This window comes from Hipposideros armiger, unplaced genomic scaffold (genome assembly GCF_001890085.2).
Source record: "Hipposideros armiger isolate ML-2016 unplaced genomic scaffold, ASM189008v1 scaffold_402, whole genome shotgun sequence".
Classification (NCBI taxonomy): Eukaryota; Metazoa; Chordata; class Mammalia; order Chiroptera; family Hipposideridae; genus Hipposideros; species Hipposideros armiger.
The window spans coordinates 352,500-374,934 of NW_017731752.1; the positions used below are offsets into that span (position 1 = coordinate 352,500).

At 41.8% G+C, this 22,435-nt stretch overlaps 1 protein-coding gene across 3 annotated transcripts in view; it reads right to left on the reverse strand.

Moving 5' to 3' along the window:
• Positions 1 to 231: 231 nt before the first annotated feature.
• FAT3 (FAT atypical cadherin 3) overlaps positions 232 to 22,435 on the reverse strand; it is a 658,207-nt gene continuing 636,003 nt past the window's right edge. For 2 of the 3 annotated variants that reach the window (XM_019663734.1, XM_019663733.1), the window contains 6 exons: positions 15,797 to 15,950; positions 12,805 to 13,460; positions 9,345 to 9,458; positions 7,187 to 7,246; positions 6,569 to 6,604; positions 232 to 5,939 (listed from right to left, as the gene is read on the reverse strand). In XM_019663734.1, coding sequence (XP_019519279.1) covers positions 5,317 to 5,939; positions 6,569 to 6,604; positions 7,187 to 7,246; positions 9,345 to 9,458; positions 12,805 to 13,460; positions 15,797 to 15,950 — 1,643 coding nt within the window. In that variant the 3' untranslated portion in view covers positions 232 to 5,316. The remainder of the gene's footprint in view (positions 5,940 to 6,568; positions 6,605 to 7,186; positions 7,247 to 9,344; positions 9,459 to 12,804; positions 13,461 to 15,796; positions 15,951 to 22,435) is intronic. The other variant, XM_019663735.1, reaches the window with a different exon arrangement.

Sequence of the window (22,435 nt, forward strand, 5' to 3'; positions counted from 1 at the left end):
ATGGCCTTCATTTGTCCTAATCTCCAGCACTGTTTTCATTTTCATCAGGGAAACACCCACATGGTAGGTGCCCAGTAAGAAGCTGCCTAAGATTCTAACGTGTGTACAACAGAACCAGTGGAAGTATTTCTGGGGGTAAGATGATTGCCTAAGTGCCATGTGAATAATTAGCTGAAGACAAATAAAAGGAGAGGGTTAAGAACAGTCAACACAATTGCTACTTTCATTTTTTTCTTTTTACTTGAAAACTTGTTTTAACCATCAAATTTTGTAAGTTATAAACCTGTACACTATTGGGTTTTTGTTTTGGCTGTCTTTTTTTTTTTTTTTCCTTTCAGTTTTTTAGAAAAAGAACACCAGACTGAATACTGCCAACAGCAATATATGCAGAAACAATCCATTGCCATAAGGGACAAGATTCACTTTACGTGTTAGCTTTTCCCTTTGCATAAGGTTTGGTGTGGGATGTATGTGTGCAAGTTTAGGTGAGTGCACATGTGTGAGAAGATATGATATGCTTTATTCTGAATCTGAGGTGGCACAGATACCAGGTACTTAGTAACTGGGCAAAACACACTCATTTAAAAAAAGTCAATAAAAACATTTTCTTGAAAACAAAGTTAAATGATAACAGTAGAACCAAAGAAAGGTTACAGTACATTTTGCAATGATAAAAAACATCATTTTCAAATTTAAAACCTTTTTTGTGGGTGTGTGTAGTTATCCTTAAAGTTTGCAGACCAACAGCATGGATGACTTAGAATTGTATTCGACCCCCCCCAAATTAAAGCATCCTGATAGGCATCAAATACAGTATCTACAAAAGCTTGGAAAATTGGAACCATTATATACAATTTTATAAACATTTTAAACACCAAAACATACATCTTTTACAAACCAGCCTGTTTGCAACAGGTAAATTTACATGACAATCTCTCTGGTACAGTGCTTAGAAAGAACTGCTTCCATTTCCGAACACATTTGTCACTTCCCGAAATGCAGTAGTTGGGCTCATAAAATTGGTAAATAGTAGCAATTCAGGTATTGGTTCGCTGGAAGGGTACTACAGTACATACTAATGGGTCCAAACACGCTCCAAATGACTATATGATTCTCTAGTGCATCCTAAACACTGGGAGACACTTATTATGGCCTTTGTGTAATATTACATACTTGTAATTATTGCTTCTCATTATTACATAAGGAAAGAAAATCTTATTCTTTTCTTATCTCCTGGCCAGCTGGCTAAATATTAACTGATGTCAAACCCACACATGGTGACTTTAAACCCTAGAATTATACAACCGGAAGCTTAAAGACATTGTGGATTTTCACCAGAATAATGTGCAGTTGAACGTCGCAGGACAAAAACAAGGAAACACACATAGCCACCTTTTCACAAAATCATGATGCTGAGGAAATGCCTTTTCAAATCCTCATATCCCATGGTTGGAAGCTAAAAACATAAAACATAAAAGCCTGATCACTTTATTATTATTTGTGTACTGGGAGGGCAGCAGAGGGAAGAAAACAGACAATTATCTGGGCAACCAATGTAAAAGAAATACTAGATCTTCCTGAATTCTCTCACATGAAAGTGTTTTCTGGATGATAAATGATTTATTGGGTTTTCGGAACAGTCATGACGTATTTTTTCTATGTTTCTCATTGCAAGAACATGTCATGACTTTTCCGACAAGCCAATATTTTGGGTTGTCTCAATTCCCCTGACTTTGATTATGTAGATACAGCGTTAGTGGGGGCAGTGGGTGGGGGTAGCTAGGGATTGGTTGATGGTATATATCTCTTACTTGCCTTTTTTCGGCCGTGCTAGTGATTCCTAAGGGAAATCCCAGGAAGTTCCAGGAATGCCTCATAAATTCACTTTCCATGCCTTCACACTGATTCTCTGATACGGCAAACCTCAAAAGCATGGACTTGACCTAGTCATATTATTAAGTCTTCTACAATGGCATTGCGTGAATGGTCAGAACATGAGTGCATGGAAAGCTGGCATGGAATGGAACTCAGCAGCAAAATGCTCATACAAGAAATTGAATCAACACCTACTTTATCCATCTTGTAGAACCCCAGAGCTTCTGCTTACTATATAACAAACATTAACAGACCAGCTACTATCAACTGAACCAGAATGTGTACAATACAAGTAAAGTGCCTACAACAGGCTATAGAAAATGGCTTCCAGGAGGTGGCACATACATGTTAGAACAAATGGAAAGACACTAAGTGGCTTAAATATTTTCCACATGGTTCATCACAGCAGAGTGGGTAAAAACAAATGCCAGAACTGGCAGCGGGAAAAGAAAAAGAAAAATACACCCAGTAGATAATACTATAAACAAAGTTTCACCATAATTATTGACTGGTCTGGGTTTCATTCTGTAATTATCATTCCATCCTCATTTTAGAAAACATTCATTTGGCAAAAGCAGCATTGTGATAATTGTTCAAAGAAATGTGTGAATTCTGTAACTGAGCCTTTCCTGGAGGGCTGCTAGGAAACATAGATCATGAGGCTTCCAGAAAAATAATCTACATGATTTCTAGTATTCCAAAGCAGGAATGGTAGGAAGTCAGAAGGCCTAGTAAAAGCAGGCAGATGACATACCCCAGGCAAGTTATTGGTGAACAATGTTAAATAGAAAGAGTATTGGTCAAATGGATGAGTTCTAATCCCTGCTTTAGCCATTTAACTTCCTGTGTGAGCTTGGGAAAGTACCTTTCCCTCTCTGGGCATGTTTCCTTTTTTATAAAGTAAGAGAGTTGGGCCCTTCCAGCTCTTCAAATCAGTGGTCATCCCACCTAGTTCCATCTTGGCCTGGCTGAAAACCATTTCATTATCTACAAGGAAGTCTAATTTTCTGGAAAGTGAAAAGAGAGTTGTTTAAAGGTAATGAGTCAAAACATAACACATGCTTATCTGGTATGCACTTAGCTGCAGAGCTATTCTGCAGAAAATCAGGGGAAGATATTCTGAAGAAAGAGGTATTTTATATAGGTCAGAGCAAAGGGTGGACACAATTTTCTTGGGTGAATTCACAACCACATTAGATCTATTTATTCCTTCATTACTGTGTCAGTCAGGCATTCTCCCCGGAGGACATGCTGTGTAAGCAGTAGTGACTCACTGGCATTAATCTCATTCTAATATTTCCTGGGGGGCAAGAAATGAATTGTTGGTTTTACTTTGATGGTTTTTATGTCATTGCATTATTAAAAGCGTAGCAGTGATTCTATTCTAGACCATTAGTTTGTCATTTTCTCAATGATTCTTGCAAATGTGCTTCTTACATAAGAAAAATACCAAAGATTTTATTTGCAAAAGCAGCCTTAGTGAAATTCATTTATTTGAAGGCCACAGTGCAGATAATGCTTCCATGAGTAAGTCCAACTAAGAGACTGGAAGAGGAAAAATGTTGAAAAATCTGTGAAGTGTATCCATGTACTCAGGAAGCTTGAGAATGAAAAGGAAATTTTTTTTTTACAACAAACTTCAGAAACACTGACTCCTACATAGAATTGGATTAAACACAACTGAAACAACTAAAAATATGTGAGTGGATGATACACAAACTCAGGACAGCACAATTACACATCAATGCCATATGTCACCAGAAACCGTGGACACAGAGATTTGCTCATTAAGCAGATAGTGCAAATATGCATTTATTTACCATGGCCCCTGCACACGTGGCCATAATCTGATTGAAGCAAAAGAGGAAAGTAACTCAACTTATCAACTTTCAGCTTCGAGTATTGAGTTATTGTATTTCCAGTGGAATGATTCCCCTGTCAATTTTGGAAACTCATGACCAACGTCCACATGTCAGGTGGGAAGAGAAACCCAGGGTGTAATTAAACATTACACAGTTTTCAAATAAGAGTAGTTCTGGAAAATTATAATAAAATACTGTTTTCTAAAAAACTCAGTTTTGCTTTAAGTTAATATAAATGGCAGTACCAAAATAAAGTTAACTGAACCAGAGTAAAATATGGCATTTGGTGTTTTCTCTAACATCAGAGAGATTAGAGAAATTGGAAGGTCTGCCTTGCTGGCAGGATTTTCTACATAGTCCATACCCTAAAACTTTCATGTTAGCTTTCTCAAGAGCAGCCTTATTGAGTGCAAGCACATATCTGTACATAGGCCCAGACACACACACTATTATAATTTATGCACAAGAACTAGTCTACTTTTTTCTTTTAAAAAAATGTAATTGCATTTATAGTGATGATGCTACCAATTTAGAACAACACTCAGATTTCACCTGCTTTATGAAGAATTGTGATTATCTGATTGAAAACTTTGAAAGTTATATTTTCTTTTCTCCCCCTAAATTCGTGAATTCTGCTTAAACCAGTAAATATATATATCTCATTCTAGAGAACAAAATACCAAATACTACTTTTTTTTTCTTTCTTTTCTTCTTTTTTTTTTAATATTTCCTGATTCTCAGGACAAAGGTCAATTTCTGCAGTAATGTTAAAATTGTAGTTACAGCCAGGAATGTTTACTGGAAAACACAAAAACAGATAATCACATTCTTTCTAATGTATGAACAATATTAACCTCCTCAACCCACAAAATGGAGCCCAGATATCCTCATATTCTTCCATCATTATACCTTCTCAAAGATCATAAACCCCAACTATATTAGGATGCTTAACACAAACAAACAAAAATAACTAAGCATACTGAACATGTTACCTAAATCTAATTTTATAGCTGAAAATTGGGCAGCTTATAAAAAAAATAAAATTGATTTTTAAAGGCTTCAGCCCATTTTCTTGTTTAACAATATTTGTCTCTCTCTCCTTTTGCCTAAGAGTCTAATATTTCCAATAATCATTATTAGTATTTTCATCGCACCCCCCCACCCCCACCCACTGGCTCAAAATTACATGCCTCTTTGCTTGTTGCCAGTTATTAATACTGCAAGAACTGATGTTGTAACACTTTCCAGGGCACAATACTGCACAAAGATACAAGATCGACTGGGTAACTTAATGGGTGAAATTTATTGCCCCTTTAAAAACTCGGTGCACGTTCTTGGTCATGAACGCAGATACATACTGCAAGGGCTATCAGTCACCTCAGAAACAATTTCTGAGCCTTTCCTTTACTCCCAACTGGAGTCAAGCCTGCTGGAAACAGCGTGACTTGTGATGAAGTTCCTAGTGGAAAATACTGCATTTCCTTCTCACTTAACATGCTCCTCTCCACGGAGACACAACCCCAGCCAGTTCCTTCCACTTTTCTGTAACAAACAGTGCAAAGCACTTGAGGTGCATCCTCTACACTTGGGTCTGGTGCTGAGTCTCAATAAAGGGAATGTGAAGGCTGGCGAGGCTGAGCTCTCCCACACTCTCGTAGTCACTCATGGCTACTTCGGAATCGTCAAAGCCGCAGTTAGCTGACACATCCGAGGACGAGGTGCCTCTGGAATTGTGCAAGGATCGAGACACACTGTCTGTGGGGCCTGCTGTCTCTGTGCCCTGGTTCATGTTCACGGCAAAAGTACTAAATTCACAGCCGGCAGGCGGGCCCACCAAATCCGTCTCATTGGGGAATGGGTGTGGAGGCAGGTACTGGCTGGGATGGAACTGGGGCCTTCTCCTGCAGTCTGGGCTCAGTGTGCTGGCCAGGGAGGCGGGCTGGGAGGGCGGCAGGGCCTCGTACTGGTCCGGGAAGTCCTCTGGCAGGGGAGGGGGCAGCTGGTCCTGACTCAAGAATTCCTCTTCATGAGGGGGCGGGTACTCGCTGTCAATGTCATAGCCGCCCAGGTAGTAATCGCTCTCCAACTCCCGTGTGCTGCCCTGGTGTGCAGACCCTCCCTCTTGGTTCTCATAGTTGGGCACCTCCTCTATGTCCGACAGGCGGGCCCCCGGCATCCAGTCAGACGTGTCCCAGTGATAGGCTGAGAGAGAAAAGCCGTGACAGTTAATTTCCTTCAGGATGGAGTTGGGGTAGGGCTTGAAAAGGGGCAGATAAGGGGCCTGGCATGCAATTATCATCCAAGAGACCCAAAGAAGCCATCATGGGCATACTCCTTACAAGGGTCGATCACAGGCCAGCCATGCTCTGGTCCTGGGAGAACAAGGACAAGGCGATGGTAGCTCTGAGAGATGGTGCCTGGGCGGTGCAGAGCCTTACACTCAGCCATGCCGTAAGAGATGGCCAGCGAGGGCATGCTGAGGAAACACAGTTCTAGGGTTCCCTTCCCCCATTCTCACTTCCTATCCATACACTAAGCACAGAGCCAGGCTGGCAACATGCTCGCAGAGAGATACATCAGCCATACTGTGGACCACAGAAGGCGGGGAGATGTGCACGCAAATGGATGAATTGCACGCATAGGGGAGTGGCTGGGGGAGGGGTGCGGGTAGGGCTTTCACCTGCAATACCAAGCTCACAAGACACCTGGAACATGCAAAATTCAGATTAAAGAAACTCAGAAAGGATGGAGGGAGAGGGACAGGGTAAGAACGAACTCAGCAATTCAAAACACATAAGCAAAATGTTATGCTGGGATCATGGCAGGGTCACCTCGGTTGTAGTTCTGTCCTTGATCCATGACAGACACTGTTTAAATACAAAGTGAGAAGTAAAACTGACAATACAAACCATGTAAAGAGGGTAAAAGAGAACATTTTAGATGACAAAAAAACAAGCTGTCTTTTCTTCCCAATGTTATTTCGGAAATAAAAAGATAATCCCATCTACACCAGGCTCTAATTGTATTAAGTCACTAATATAAGTTATCTGATTGAAACCAGTCCCCATTATATTATAGCTTTGAATGATTTCTTAAGTATTCCCTGGTCATAGTAGGTGCTCAATGAATACACATTGACTCTAAGAATCAATTTAATATTAATCTGGATTCCAACTAATTGGGTACTCATCTCTTGAGAGAAATTTTATAAAAAGAGTACCCCACATACTAAAAAAATATGAACTGATTTCCACCCCACCCCCCCAAATTTTAAAATTCACTCCAGTCCCTGGAGAAACATTCAGTGTCTCCTTTGAAATCACCTGTATACTGCCCCCTCTGTTGCCAGCTGATTAAAATCACCCCTAATTCAAAATAACAAGGAAGGAATATTTCCAAAAGGACAACTCTTTACACAAAGAAATGCTATGGAAGGAAAAAGTAAATACCTTCATTCTCTATAGTGTCAACTACATTGTTGACAAGCTGAATGACAGTCACTATGGATGCTTGTGGCCAGGAAAAGAAGAAAGGAGGGAGGGAAGAACAGCTTCAAGTTAGTTATGTATTTTAAACGTAAGTTAGCTCTTCTTAACAACACGTGGCAACAACAAAGCTGCAGCATGCAAACACCCAAAGCCTTCCCACAGTCTGTTCATCAGGTGGCACTCTAGCAGACACTTCTATCTAGGAAGTCCCCAGGATTCTTGGAACAGAAGGGAAATGGCAGCGAATCTGGGGCCATCCTCCTGAAAAGCATGATTGACAGGGATTGCTGGATCAACAGTCACACTTCATGGCCCAGTGAAATCAATCTAGGAAGACAATGGCTCATCAAGCTCATGGTAATTTCTCATTAGTAACTCCCAGAGCCTCTACAAGAAGACCTCACAATTCCCGAAGAGAATTCTTTGTTGGTCCAACATGCTGCTCTGAGCCAAATGCCATGATGGAGGATAACCTTTGCAGGACTGGTGGCTTCACACTCACACAATGTCACTGATAGTCTAGAACGACCCAAGGCCCAGCTTTCACCAGTCAAGTGTAGACAGACGTCAGCATTTGACCTCTGAAATAGAACCTGGGAAGGAGGTTTCTGTGTTCTATATGAGTAGGCTTAGAACCTGATACCAGCAGCTTGTGAAGAGGTAATCAGGTTTAAAACAAGTTTACTGAAAACTCCTAACACTGCCTGCTTTAGTCGCACCAACCCAGAATGTAAAACATGTAAGGTCAAGTGTGAGACCTTGAGGGCACATACAGCAGAGCCCATGAGAATAGTCAACCAGGTATCATTGCCAGAACTGCTTGCTGCCTGGGGTTTGGAAACTATCTATTCTCGGCTGCTTCTCTAGAAAATGCAAACCAGAGACAGCTTTTCTTCTGGTTGAGGATGAGAGAAGGAGTGAGCACCAAGGTAAGCAGATCCAGAGGTGTGGTCATAACCTTCTGAGAATGGTCAGAAGAAATCCACCCTTAAGTGGTTTGTTACCCCGGCAGTCAGATACCCCGAAGCTTCTGCAACTCTCAGGAGTAATGGGGTGGAAGAGATTTGGGGGTGGTGGCGGTGGAAGTAGGCTATTTTACTGCCATGATTGCTTCTATGGCCTTAGAGCTCGCCTGTTCCTGTATTTACCTGGAGGTCAAAGACTATGTTGTTTTTATTTTGTATTTTTGGATACAAAATGCCCAGCATTGGTTTCGGTACACAGGAGAAACTCAGCAAGGATTTATGGGTTGAATGATTAGAGAAATTAATAAATATTCAATTTCTTCCAGTTGCTTATAAATGGAAAAATGATATAAGGTAAGGCTAACTATCTCTGTGGATGACTATTGGAAATTACTCTTGGTTCACCACCACATAGTGAGTTCTTGCTGTTTTATGGACATTTCTACCACCCTCCTGTGCCCTCAGGAGACCAACCCTTCCTCCAAAGCTGGTCCCTCAGCTCTGAAAACCCAGTCCAGCAACCTCTTCATGATCATAAGTTCACAAGAAGTAGAGGTAGCAGCTCTGGAGTGTCAGTGAGGTCCATGAACCACATGGAATTGCTTGCAACATTTTGGGTGAATGTGCATTTTTCTAAGGAGCTGATCCATAGTATTCAACAGATTCCCCAAAGGCCCATGACCCCAAATGATCAAGGGGGCTTCAACTGAATGAAGATGCCACTTCTATAAGATATTCTATGGGGTGGGGTGGGGGGGGATCTTGCCTCTGAACTAATTTCTAATAACGTGGAGGTTGGATAGTAAAGAGCTAATCATTAGTAAAATAATAATAGAAAGAAATGAAATCACACTGGTTGTTATAGAGTATCGTTTGGGATGAGGTAGTTCTATCATGAACCAAATCAAAGAGGATGCATTACTGGGGGTCTAGGGGAACTCTGTCACCCTCTGACACAGATCCGTGGGCCCACTCACAGCTGAAGCTCAATGGGGGCTCCTCCAGCACTGACACCCAACAATGGAGTCAACGGGAAAGCTGGTGAACACGCTCAACAGCCCATGAACAGGTCAAGAAACAAAACCGGTCTCAATACCAGCCGCCAGCCCTGGAAGCAGAACCCACCCCAGGGGAATAAGTCCATGACTTCTTACCATTGTCATCACCAGAATCCGACTGGAAGGAGCTCAGGGACTGAACTTCAGAGTTGCTGCCTTTATTACTGCCTGCAAAACAGGTCACTTCTCCCGGGTCATCAACTCCTTTGTCTTCATGGACAGCCAGACAACAGGCAGAAATGACACTGGTTACCTTGTGCATATTTCCAGCCCCTGCCACCCCCAGGGTTCACTACTTGGAGCTCTTTCATTTTCTCAGAGAAAATAATTTAGTTCCACAATAGAAAATTGATTGTGCCACTGGGGGCAAAGGTCTGCCTGTCAATCAAGTGATTTACATTATGGATTCAAAACCCTTAACCCCTGGTAAATGAGCTTCCAAATAGCTGACAGTGGAAAGTAGCTGTTCCCTCCTCAAAGTGAAGCCTAAAGTGAAGAGTGAAACGAGGATGAAGTGGCTGGGTTACTCTTCGCCATTCAGAGTTAATTTAAATCATTTACATGAACCGATGTGGTGTCAACACCAGGTTAAATGAGATTACTTTTAAAATAGGGGTATAAATATTTTATAGGCAAGAATGCCATTACATTTATCCTAACTTCCATCTCTGGGGAGCGAGTGGAGTTCTCAGCGCTGCCTTCTAGAGGGCAGTATCACATCATCTTTGGGAACGTTCGGCACTCTGGAAAGAGGGAGGTCAGTGGTGTAGACGTGCTCTTACCACACACTTCCTTCCTCTTTGCTGTCTGAACATATCCCCCCCCTCCCCTTTCTTATTTGATGTACTAAAGGAAGCAATAAAAACAACCCATATCTTGAAATTGCCAAGTGAAAAATGGATTAGTTACCTAGAGATTGTCTCGCCAGCTAACTGCCTTGCTTAACGAAAAAGGAAAAGTATTCAATAAAAACCCAATAATACTTTGGGGGGAAATGCGAGTTTTGGCCTGAGGTAGATTCAGGAAATAAAGTTGTCACATTACGAAACAGGTGGAAGGAAATGATCACCAGGAACAGCTTCAAATCATCATGAAACATGATGGTACAAAGAAACAGTGACTTGTGATAAAGGGAAAAGTTGTTCGAGTTCGTGGCTGGAGAAATTAGTATTTCTTGCACAAAGGGTGATGTCAGTAGCAGGCACCATGGCTCTGCGTCTGCTGTCAGAGGCTGAAGCCACAGCAAAATGATGAGTCGCATAAACAACTGACATAAACGGAGAGAGAGGTCCGGGAGAAATTCACCTCCCAACAGCCACACCACAGAAAATATGAAGATGTGCCTCGGAAAAGCACGAGGCGGGTGCTAGGCTTAGCCCTGAACACAAGGAAGGAAATGACAAATGATCCACCCTGGTGAATATAGTGCTGGGCAGAAAACGCCTTTCTCCACTCCTCCATTTATTCAACCTCCCTTTTTTTCATGGTTAAATAAAAAAAAGAGTCTTTCCTGTAGCTAGCGGATTGGCAAGACTTTAGTAAAGTCTAGCTCTACATATGATTTGAGAGGGAATATATTTATGGTTACAGTCCAAAGGCATTGACTCAAAATATAAATGGGTCTCCAGAAAGACAGAGTCAGCAGACAGAACAGATGGGGAGGCACTAGAATAGAGACCCTCCTCTACTAAGAGATCCTCTCCCTCTTACATCCCTCTCCCTCCTTCCTACTAAAGCTTCCGAGGGCAGTGTTGGCAAGAGCACAGCCTTTCAACCCTGAGGCCCGGGGTTTGAATCCTCCTTCCTCCTCTTACTAGTTACTTGCCCTTAGGCATTTTGGATTTAAGATGATCCCCACACTACACTGATGACGTTTTGCGTTTATAGGATGCTTCTGTTTTCTCACCAAATCTCTTTGTCCCAAACCTTGCATTCTGGATTCTGTCTTGACAACTCACTGCAACACTCTTGAGACCCTAAGAATCTCCAAGATGTCAAGTGCAATACATATTCTAGCCTGTGTCCTCCTTGACAGTTTCACAGTACTCAACGCTGCTGACCTCGCTGATAGTGCTGGCTTCTGCATGGCTGCCCTTCCCCCTTCTTCTGTTTCTCTTGGTTGGCACGTGTTGTCTCCCTTCCTGGCCTCTCCCCTCTACCCACCTCCCACAGATAGGCATCTCCAAGGTTGTTTTGGAGGCCCAGTTTGACCATCCTCTCTCTGTTCCTGCTCCCTCGGTGAGCTCACCCTCCCAGAGATTCAATTATCCTGCATGCAGGTGTCCAAACTTTCACCTATAGCCTCACCTTTCTCCTGAACAACAGAGCCAGACACCCCTCATGTGTCCTTTCCACTGATCCAGATATTTCCTGCTTCTGTAAGGCCCTCTCCAATAGTTACCTACCAAAGTCTTACTCATGCTTAGACACTAGTAGGACTACCCCCTTCCTCCATGAAGACACCCATTATCGCCTCACCTGCATATGCGCTTTAGCTTTGTTTCAAATCTGCCTCTCCCTGATACCCTCTACTCCAATGAATATCATAGTACTATAACCCCTGTGTCTGGCAACTCCTACCTCCCAGGGCATTTCTTCTGTTTGAATATAAAGCCATTTTGCCTGATGAAAGGTCACAGGTTACAATAGAGTTTGTCTTAGTTTTATCATGACTGATGGTAGGGCTGGGAAAACAATCACCATCTCTCTCCTAGTTGTTCACAGAGGCCATCTAACTAGTCTCTCTGTTTTCTTCCCTCCTTGGTCCTGTTTAGTCTCTTCTCCAAGGAACAGAGCCATCTTTCAAAAATAAATTAGATTATGGCACTCCCCTGCTTAAAAACCTGTACTAGTCTTGCTGTTAAAATGTACCCACTCCCTCCAGGTGCTCACCATGCTCCTATTACATTGATCTCCTCTATGTTCTTTAACATGCTGAGGTCTTTCCCGCCCCAGGGCCTTTGCACTTGTGGCTTTTCCCTTTGCATAGAATACCATTGCATGAGGCCAAAGGAATGGGAAACACCGCTATCTGGCCCGGACCACTTCCTGCCTGGGGTTCACCCTCTTGTTTCATGGACCCTGAATTCCAAATAGAACAACTTGTTTTTCTTCTAATCATGCAGGTCCCTGTATGTGGAATGCCCTCCTTTCCCCAGACTTTTAATCCACCGTGGACCCCCAGAACACTTCTATAGCTACACTGCTTGCTTTACTGCCAATGATGTACTGTTGTGAGAAGAGCAGGGTTTGAGAGTCTGGCAGCCCTGGATTGGAGTACCTCTTACTAGCTTTTACTAACTACTTTTACTTCTCTTATTAGCTGTGCAGCCACCAGCGCCTTATGATGCTCTCTGAGCCTCATTTTCCTCATCTGTAAAGCAATTTTTCAGGGCTGATGTGTGAACACTCAGTGCCAGAACATGTCATAAAGAATGCTTTGTCCCTGAGGGTTCTCTCTCCGTCCCCTAACTCCCTTCTACCATGCCCGCACACCTGCAGCTTCCAGGTGAACACCGGTGGAATAAATAATGACACACTATTACTTCCTACTCACTTTCAGTTCCTGCGTCCCAGCCATTCTTCCGGATGGAATCGCAGTCAGAGCGGCAGGGTGACACGGCGGGGAGGTTGGGGGCCACACTGCACACGACCACACCCCGCCGGGCTGTCAGGATGCGCGGCGACTCAGGGTGAAAGGTGGTCATCTCTTGGTGCTCGCCGCCCAGACTGTCCACGATCTTATCCAGGTTGCTCCTGGAGTCGCTCTGGAAGCACGGGGTGTAGGCCATGGGGCGCACGGGGACCTGCGGGGGTCCCACCTCTTGGTAGACGTTGCGGCCGTCCCCGCTGCCCCGCAGGTTCCGGAAGGGGATGCCATTGCTTTTGTTGAGCAGGGCGGCGGTGGCCGGGTCCTGCACCAGCGTGATGTTGTTGCGGGAGTAGTTTTTGCGGAAGACCTTCTTGCGAAAGACAATGAAGAGGACCACCAAGATGAAGATAATGAAGAGGACCACGGCGATGCCGATGAGTTCCTCCTTCCCCACGTAGGAGTGGCCGGCCTGGATGTTGGGCACCACCACTGGGCGCAGCCCGCAGTACTGGCCCACGAAGCCCGGCGTGCAGTTACACAGGAAGGAGCCAAACAGGTTGACGCAGGAGCCCCCGTTCTCACACTCCTCCCGCTCACACTCGTTGATGTCTTCCTCACACCTTCCGGACAAAACACACACAAGCCCCCTCTCAAACATCAGACCTGCCCATTGCGGGCTTGTACTCTGAAGCTCGATTGAAAATGGGCCTTTTGAAAAGGAAATAAAGCACCTTAAGGGTACATGAAGCAACGCAGAAAGGGTGTGATGCTGCCTGTGTGTACTTGGGAGGGGACCTGAGTCATCAGCACGCAATACGGTGTTTCTCTCACCCAGTTTCTCCCAGATAGGCTGACCCTGCTGGTGTGGGGGCGGAGAAGAGGCTGTGATGGGAGAGGAGGAGCAAAAACGGGAAAGAACAGATGCTGCTGAAGAGGTAGGGTCTCTAAATCCTTGGGGCCAGATGCATTTCAGATTTTAAAATTTTGCAATGTTAGAAATGACGTGCAGTACATATCTTTCATATTATGTAAAATTCCCACCCCACCCCAGGAACTGGTGCTGGCATAGAACCCATAATCAAATATACCAGTGTTTCGATGGTAAAACATATGGATAGTCACACTAAATGAGAGAAATAAAGACTAGAAATAGCCTCAGAGTGGTTTGGGCTGTTTTTGCCACCAAATTAGTTTGCCCCTAATTTAACCTCAAACCCTATCAGTTCTCAGGGCTGTTGGGATTGTAGAATTGTGGCTAAAGCGCTGTGAAACTGTATGTGCTATATAGAGTTTCCTGAGAGGAGAAAGTCTTTGGCTCTGACCTTTTCCTGTAATGGTTACAGTAACTTTTGGTCTCTCTGGCAAATTGGGGGTAACAGGGCATACGTAGGTGGGTAGATGGAGGGCTACATAGCTACGGATCTTCCAGATTCTATGCTTATGTTAAAGGCTAATGCAGATTACCAGTAGAAAAATAAAAGAAAAATAATTAATTTTAAAAATAATTCCAGTGAAACATAAACTAATTTTATTCTCTTTAAAACAACCCATGACTTGCTTTGAGTATAATTATAAAGCAAATATTTGTCTTAGTCTTCCTTTGTTTAAAATTATTTGAGAACACAGATCCTTTTTCCTTCACTTTTCTCTACTTCAGCAATTGTTCTGCTATGTTTATGTAAAAGGCCTCATCACCTATATTTTTGGTAATCCATGTTTTAAAATGTAGCCAAATTGTCCCTCATTTGAACAGACTGAGGCCAGGTCAGTTGGAAATTAGTCAGAATCATAGAGTATTTAAAAATAAATGCAGCTTTATTATTTTAAATTATATCCAATGATTCAAAGTCAGTTAAGTGTTTCCTGGTAAAGACCTTGGGAGATTCGCTTTAATGAATACATAAGACTGATCTATACTTAGAATATTACTTACTTGAGAATATCTATCTATCTATCTATCTATCTATATATCTATATCTATCTATCTATCTATCTATCTATCTATCTATATGCACATACACATACACATTTCTAAAACCATCAAGGATAGTTGAAAGTGGAATTTTACTAAGAACTTAAAATATTCCCTTTCCAGGCCGGCCAAGTGGTGCGTTGGTTAAGAGCTGGCTTGGGACGCCAGAGGGCCCCGGTTCGGATCCCACATATGTGGGCCAGTGACACTGCCCTCCACAGCTAAGATGCTGAACAACAGCTCAACCTGGAGCTGGGCTGCCGTGTGTTGCCGGCAACGGCATGGGCTGCAGCCCCTGCTGCAGTGGGTTGCCATGGGTTACTGTGTGTAGCCAGCAGCCAGCGTGAGCGGCCATCCAGAAGCCAGCTACTGATCTGCCTCGCCCGGGAAGAGCGCAATGATGGTGCCAACTTGGGCCAAAGCAACGTCCTCCACAACTAGACTGAAGAACAAAAGGACAGCAACATGTCTGTTCCCCTTCCCCCAATTCCCCAGCGCTGTTCCCATCCCCTAATTCCCCAATAAAAACCTTAAAAAAAATTCCCTTTCCAATAGGCTAACACTTTGATTCCCCCATTTCTTGAGGGGAAAATGGTTTGCAAAGGAAAGGTAAGCTTTAGTTTCTCAGAATGATCATAAATTGCTACAGCAGTAGTGTCCACTTAATGAGTTCTGGGGCAATGGCATATGGAAATATGAGGTCTCAGAGATGACTTTCTTTAAAAGAATTATTTTCTTGATTACAGGATACATAATAATTTGAAAATATAGAGAAGTATGAATTGAAATATATAAATTACCCATAACCCCATTACCCAGAAATAATCCCCATTAACATTTTGTCACTTGTAAGCAGTCTTTATAAAAAGATATTAACCCTTTGCCTGTCCTATTAGTGGTACATATTTTACTGCAGTTAGTTGTTCACTGTTTTGATTTCTTAGCAATAAGCAGCAGCATAAAGACTTGCACAATTTCACTTACGTGACTCCAGTGAGCCCAGCTTTGCAATTGCAGATGAAAGTGTTTCCTATTGGGTCACAGGAACCTCCATTCCTGCAGGGGTTTGGGAAGCAGGCAGTGATCTCGGATTCACAGTTTCTCCCAGTGAACTGTGAAAGGCAGGTACACTGGTAGCCTGGGGAAACAGAGGACCTCATGACTCACGGATGCCACTGGTAATGCTCAGAAGTGTAAGGACTCGGTCATAATGTGACCTCCAAATTCCTTCTGAACTAAATCGAAGGCAGGTCCCAAATTCCAAAGCTGATTAGCAAATTGGTTATTCTGAACTTGGAACACAGCTTGACACAAAAAATGCCAAATAACAGTTTGGATCTCACACTAGTCCACAAAAATTCACCTAATTAACCACATACATAAACGCTAATGAGAAAGGCAAGAGACACCCAAGGAACAGATTCCAAGAGTAGAGACCAGGATGGGGAAGAAGACGCTTTCCTCACCCCACTACTACTTTCAAAGACAGGATGTTTCCAGGTAGGAGTTTATCCTAGGTACCATGCTCATGTCATTAGAACACATTCTACAGTAGATTCCTGAGAAGGGGTTCGTTTATAAGAGGTAAATGTTATGAGACCCTGAACTTGTCTTGACTCCACCCTTACATCTCTTTGATAGTTAGATTGTATATGGAATTCTAAGCAATTGCCTCTGTGTTACTTTGAAGAAATCCAACATCGTTTTGGTTCCTCAAGTTTATATGTGACCTGGTTTCCTTTCCTAACAGCTTGGAGTATCTTCTCTTGCCCCCAGTTTTTTGAGATTTCACAATGATGTACTTCAGTGTGTGTTTATTTCAATCAATACTGGGTACTCAGTAGGCCCTTGCAACCTGGAAATTCTTGTCCTTTAACTTTGGGAACATTTTTTAAATTATTTCATTCATGATCTCCTTTCCTTTGTTTTCTCTGTTCTGTCTTTATGGAACTTTTACGGTTTGGATCTCAGATATTTTTGATCTTCCTTTAATTTTATCTTTCTCACTTGTATTACACCTTGGTGGGATTCTCAACTTTTGAAACTTTTTTGAGATTTTCACTTATGCTGTCATTTTCTAGGGGCTCTTTGTTTGCTGAGGTTTTTTTTTTTTTAAATACATAGCACCCTGTTCTTGTTTTGTGGTTACACTATTTTCTCTTATCTCTGAGGATATTAATACTAATTTTATGACATTTTCTCCCTGCACAGTTTCCTCCAAGTTGCTTTTCTTTGTTTCTGTGTTTTAGTCTTTGTGATGGTAAATTTTATGTGTCAGACTGACTAGGCTAAGGTGCCCAGTTGTTGGTGAAACACTAGTGCAGATGTTGTTGTGAGGGTATTTGCAGATGTGAGTAACATTTACAATTAGTTGACTTTAAGTAAAGCATATTATCCTCCATAATGTGAATAGACCTTATTTATTCAGTTGAAGGCCTTAAGAAGAAGGAATTCTGCCTCAAGACTGCAACATAGAAATCTTGCCTGAGATTCCAGCTTTGAGGATTTCAAATTTAAGGCTGCAAAATCAACTCTTATATGAATTTCCAGCCTGCTGACCTGCTCTATAGATTTCAGACTTGCCAGCCACCATAATCCTGTGAAGCAATTTCTTAAAATCAATCCATCCGTCCATCCTTCCTATTGGTTCTGTTTCTCTGGAGAATCTGAATACATTCTCTATATTTCAAATTATAGGATTTCCTTCATTGTCTGGTAGTTCTGGCTTATCAGCTCATATTGAAGAGTGGAGTGGTAGAAAACTAGAAATCTGATGGGAAGCTTTAAGCATGAGTGGGGCTTGATGACTATATTCTGTGTCTGCACCTTTAGGTTGCTCAATTTCCCCAGTAATGACCCTTGTAAACCTGCCCAGAGGGAGGGCAAAGACCTGGATTCTAATATTTGGTAGATTGAGTGGTGGTAGAGGAAGAGTAATTGTAGGTCTCAGCACCTAATGAGCATATCATATTTACTTTACTCCATAAATACTGTAAATAATCATCCTCACTTTTATTTGAAGGGCTCTTAGGCTAATCTTACTCCCCAAGTGGTCAGTGACTGATGCTGGGATTTTGTAGATTGATCTCTATAGGTATAATATAGTTAATAATTTATAGATTGAAATAGTGTATGCTCTCAGGGATGTTTTATTGAATCAGAGAACTCTCATGTACAGGAAGGCATTATGATTGTGTGTGTATTCACAGGTTCAGAGAAAGACTCATCCTCAGGAGGCAGGTGCAGGAGAGAAATGTTTCCATTCCCAAGAGGAGAGAACTGTGTAGTCCCAGTCTCTCTGGCACCATGAAACACAGAGGGCCAGAGACTGAGGCTCAGAGACACAACACTCTTAAATGAACACCGATGAAACGCAAGGGAACTAACTTTTAAGGAAAGATCATTATGATGCAAACTGTGTCCAAAGATCGTCAGCCTGAAGTCTGAGGGCAAGATACAGTAGTCTGAAATATATTTGCTTCTAACTATGCTGATTTGGGGTTATTGTTTTTCAATGTGGGAATTTGCTTGCCTAAATGAAATTGGGGATTGCTGAAAGCAGTTGGGATTGGGAAAAATGCTTCTTTGTGTTGCTTGGCTAGTTCTTGGCCAGGAAGGCATACCATTTACAATAACTTGTGAGGATGAACTAGATTCCTTTTCAGACTAAAGAGGCGGGGAGAACAGCTGCATTACAGGGCTTGGAAAAGCATGTCAGTGATGAGGAGGGAGGGAAGTCAAGAAGGGGGAATCTAAGGCAATGTGAGTTAGCTCAGGTACCACTTCTCGCTCTCCAGCTCCTATTTGGCATGATTCTGGCAACTGCTCCAATAAAACTATAGCAGAAGTAGTAGGGGGCAAGGGAGGACCAAAGAGGGACGTTTGAATCACTATCATGGAAACTGGATTCTCACAAGGGTCGTGGGTTTGACTTCTTTGATTTGATGTCTGTGCCTTGGAAGATCAGAAATTAAAACGAGGCACTACTTCCAGTGCACTATTTTACTCTCACACATTTCCTTCTGCATTTTGTCATTTTCATTATCTTTTGGGGGGATTTTTAGTGCTACTTGATGCAGCAGCCAGCCTGACTGATTAACCTATTCACTGACTGAGTGCCTAAGCAGTGGTGTGCCGGCGCCAGCTCAGACAGGGTCATAGGAGCTGACTGTTAGACATTTGGGAGTTTGGCTGGCTAGTTATTAAACCACTGGTAGTCTGACATCAGCCATGGTGGAAGTATCAAAACCACAGAAATCAGTAAATGCTATAAATCAATGCTTTTAATTCTATAGGGCTGGTTTACCAATGTACCCCTGGAATAGGGACTGTGGCAGGCACAGGGGATACAAAAACAGAAAAACTACTGACACTACGAGCATCAAGATAGCTACAAAACTACCATGATAGTAGGCACAGAGTGCGATGGGCACAAAGTGGGGACACTAGGCCTATTCCGGAGAAAACCACACACAATGGAGGAGCTCTGTTCTACAACTGAGAAAACTCGCTGTCCATTTTGAAGAAGAAGATGATGACAGCTAACACTTATATGACATTTATCATGTGCTAAGAACAATTCTAAGCACTTTATATATATTAACTCATTGAATTCTCCAAATAAGCCAATGACAAAGGGACTATTATCATTTGCATTGTATAGATGAGGAAACTTGTGTACAGGGAAGTTGATTATTTATTCACAGTCATGAACTTAGTATGGATTTGAACTCCAGCAGTCTGGTACCAGAGTCTTGAAATGTTCAATATTAACCTGAACTGTTTCTTCAACAATCTCACTTCATTACACTTTCTATCTGGATTTTATATGAAAAAAAATGCTCAACTTCACTAGCTATTAGGGAAATGCAAGTCAAAACCACAATGAGATATAACCTCACACCTGTTAGAATGGCTTTCTTTAACGTGACATGTAATAACAACTGTTGGAGAGGCTGTGGAGAAAAAGGAACCCTCATACACTGCTAGTGGAAATGTAAATTGGTACAGCCACTATGGAAAACCGTATAGAGGTTCTTCAAAAAATGAAGATAGAATTACCATTGACTCAGCAATCCCTCTTCTGGGTATCTACCCTAAAAATCTGAAAACATTTATTTGTAAAGATATAGGTACTGCTATGTTCATTGCAGCATTATTTATGGTGACCACGACATGGAAACAACCAAAGTATCCTTTGATAGATAATTGAATAAAGAAGATGTGGTACATAATACACAATGGAATTATTACACGGCCATAAGAAAAGATGAAATACTACCAATTGTAACAACATGGCTAGATCTTGAGATTATCATGCTATGTAAGTAAAATAAGTTAGAAAAAATAAAAAAACATATGATTTCATACATATATGGGATAGAAAACTGAAAGCAACAAATGAACAAGACAAACAAACAAAGAAACAAAAACTCATAGACACAGACAACAGTTTAGTGGTTACCAGAGGGTAAGGGGGGAGGGGATGGTGGATGAGGGTAAAGGGGGTCAAACAGATGATGATGGAAGGAGAACGGACTCTGGGTGGTGAACACACAATGCAATATATAGATGATGTATTATAGAAATGCACACTTGAAACCTATATAATTTTACTATCCAATGTCACCCCAATAAATTTAACAAATAACGAAAAAAGCAAACTGTGTAGGATCTGCTCTCATGATCTCAAACCCAAAGGACAAATGAGGTAGAGACCCTTTGGAAGAAATCTTGCTTTTAGAACTTTAAATTTGGAGAAGGAAAAAACAATTGGATTGTTAAAAAGTGGTCAGATTTTTAAATTTTATTTTAATGAAAGAAGAGTGATATTGTTTGGCCATGTGAAAGAGTCTTGCTGATCAAAATTAACCTGTTCTTATGAAGTATTATATATGATCCCATTATCCCAGTCTGAGCCCTATTATTAATAATTTTTATAATATCAGTAAGTCTGCCATATGATACTAAGTGATCTAATGCCTTAGTGGTTTAGAATTACTTTCAGTCATTCTATGAAGGATCATAATTCTACTTTGGAAAAATAAGAGGCCTATTAACATCCCAACTCCATAAGTGTTGGAGAGGTTAGTGGCTTGTTCAAGGACTTATAGCTAGTAAATGACTGAATTTGAATTTAAATCCAGGCTTACAGATTCTCAGATCTTTCTACAAGACTGTGTAGGCATTGGAACTTGTCAGTGAGACAAAACTCATTACTTGCGAGGAACGAGGAGGGGAGCATAGTTGCTCCCTGCAACTCTCCAGGAAGTTGATGAGACGCAGAGATGAACAGTATCAGACACCCTTTCTGAGAGCCAAATAATCGTTAAATAATAAAGATAATAGCATAATAAAGTTTCTGCTCTTCCCAAGCATTACCATATGTTTATATGAAACACAAATAAAAAGAACAGAACTTCAAGAGATGTTCAGGCATTATTTGATCACGCATAGCATTTTAATTTTTGTAAATATAAAATAAAATTCAGGGGATAATTTCAAAGGCTTATTAAAAAGAGTAGATTTTTTTTCTGGGTTGGGGAAAAATGTCAAAGAAGGAAATCATTAGCAAGACCAACAGCTCATTAGGTGCTAGGCAAAATGCTAAGAACTTCCTGTGCATTATTCTCACTTAACTCTTGACAACAAGAGTTAACAACCTTATGGTAGGTACTATTATTATAGTTATTGTACAAATGAGGGAACTGAGGCTTCAATAAGTTGGTTTGCCCAAAGTTAGATAGTCAGTAAGTGGCAGATGCCACGTTATACCGGTTTCCAGATTTCAAAAGACAATTGCACTAGTACTGAGGTACATATTAAAATAAACAAAAACATACAACAAAACACACACAAAAAAACAACCAAAACAATGTCACAGCTTCTCTCCTGTCAAATCTGGCAGAATGAGAAGTGTATTTTTAAGCCTTGCCTCAAAGCTGTGCTCTTGTCTACCATCCTTCTAGTTATAGTGAATGCAGATGGTTTTGAAATCTGCACCCAGGCCAACTTAAAATGCCCCCTCCTTTCCTTGCTCAAAGAAGAACATTGCAAAACCTATTAAATGCAAAAATAGAAATGGTTTGCACAATTATAGAGTGAATCTGGGCTGTGCAGGCAAATAATCAAGATAATTCCTATCTTACTCCTTTGACTTCTTAGTCGTTTTCTGACCTGATTCACCCAGGTAATGGCCTCAACCCTGGACCCTTCTCATCAGCGTAGGTGAACATCATTCCGATTGGGTTTGGGTGCCTCGATAAGAAAACATCTGCTGGCTGCACAAAGGTGGAAATAATGACAAGTGTGCCACTAGCCCTGGGGATCTGCAGTCAGCATCAAGCACTAGGCTTGCTGAATTACGGATTTCATTTAGGAACGCCAAGAACTTACATGATTTGGGGAGGCAGCTGTGTGATGGCAGTGAGGCCAAGGATGCAAGTCCGTTCTGGCTGTTACCCAGCAGCTGGGTGTGTTCAACGGCAGAGCCGCCTAACCCCTAGGAACCTCCCTATTTTTATCTGATAATTGAGCCTCATTAATACCCACTTCATAGAGGAGAATAAGGTTTCCGGATTCATCCACCACAATGTAGCACACAAACATTAGGTGCTTTATTGT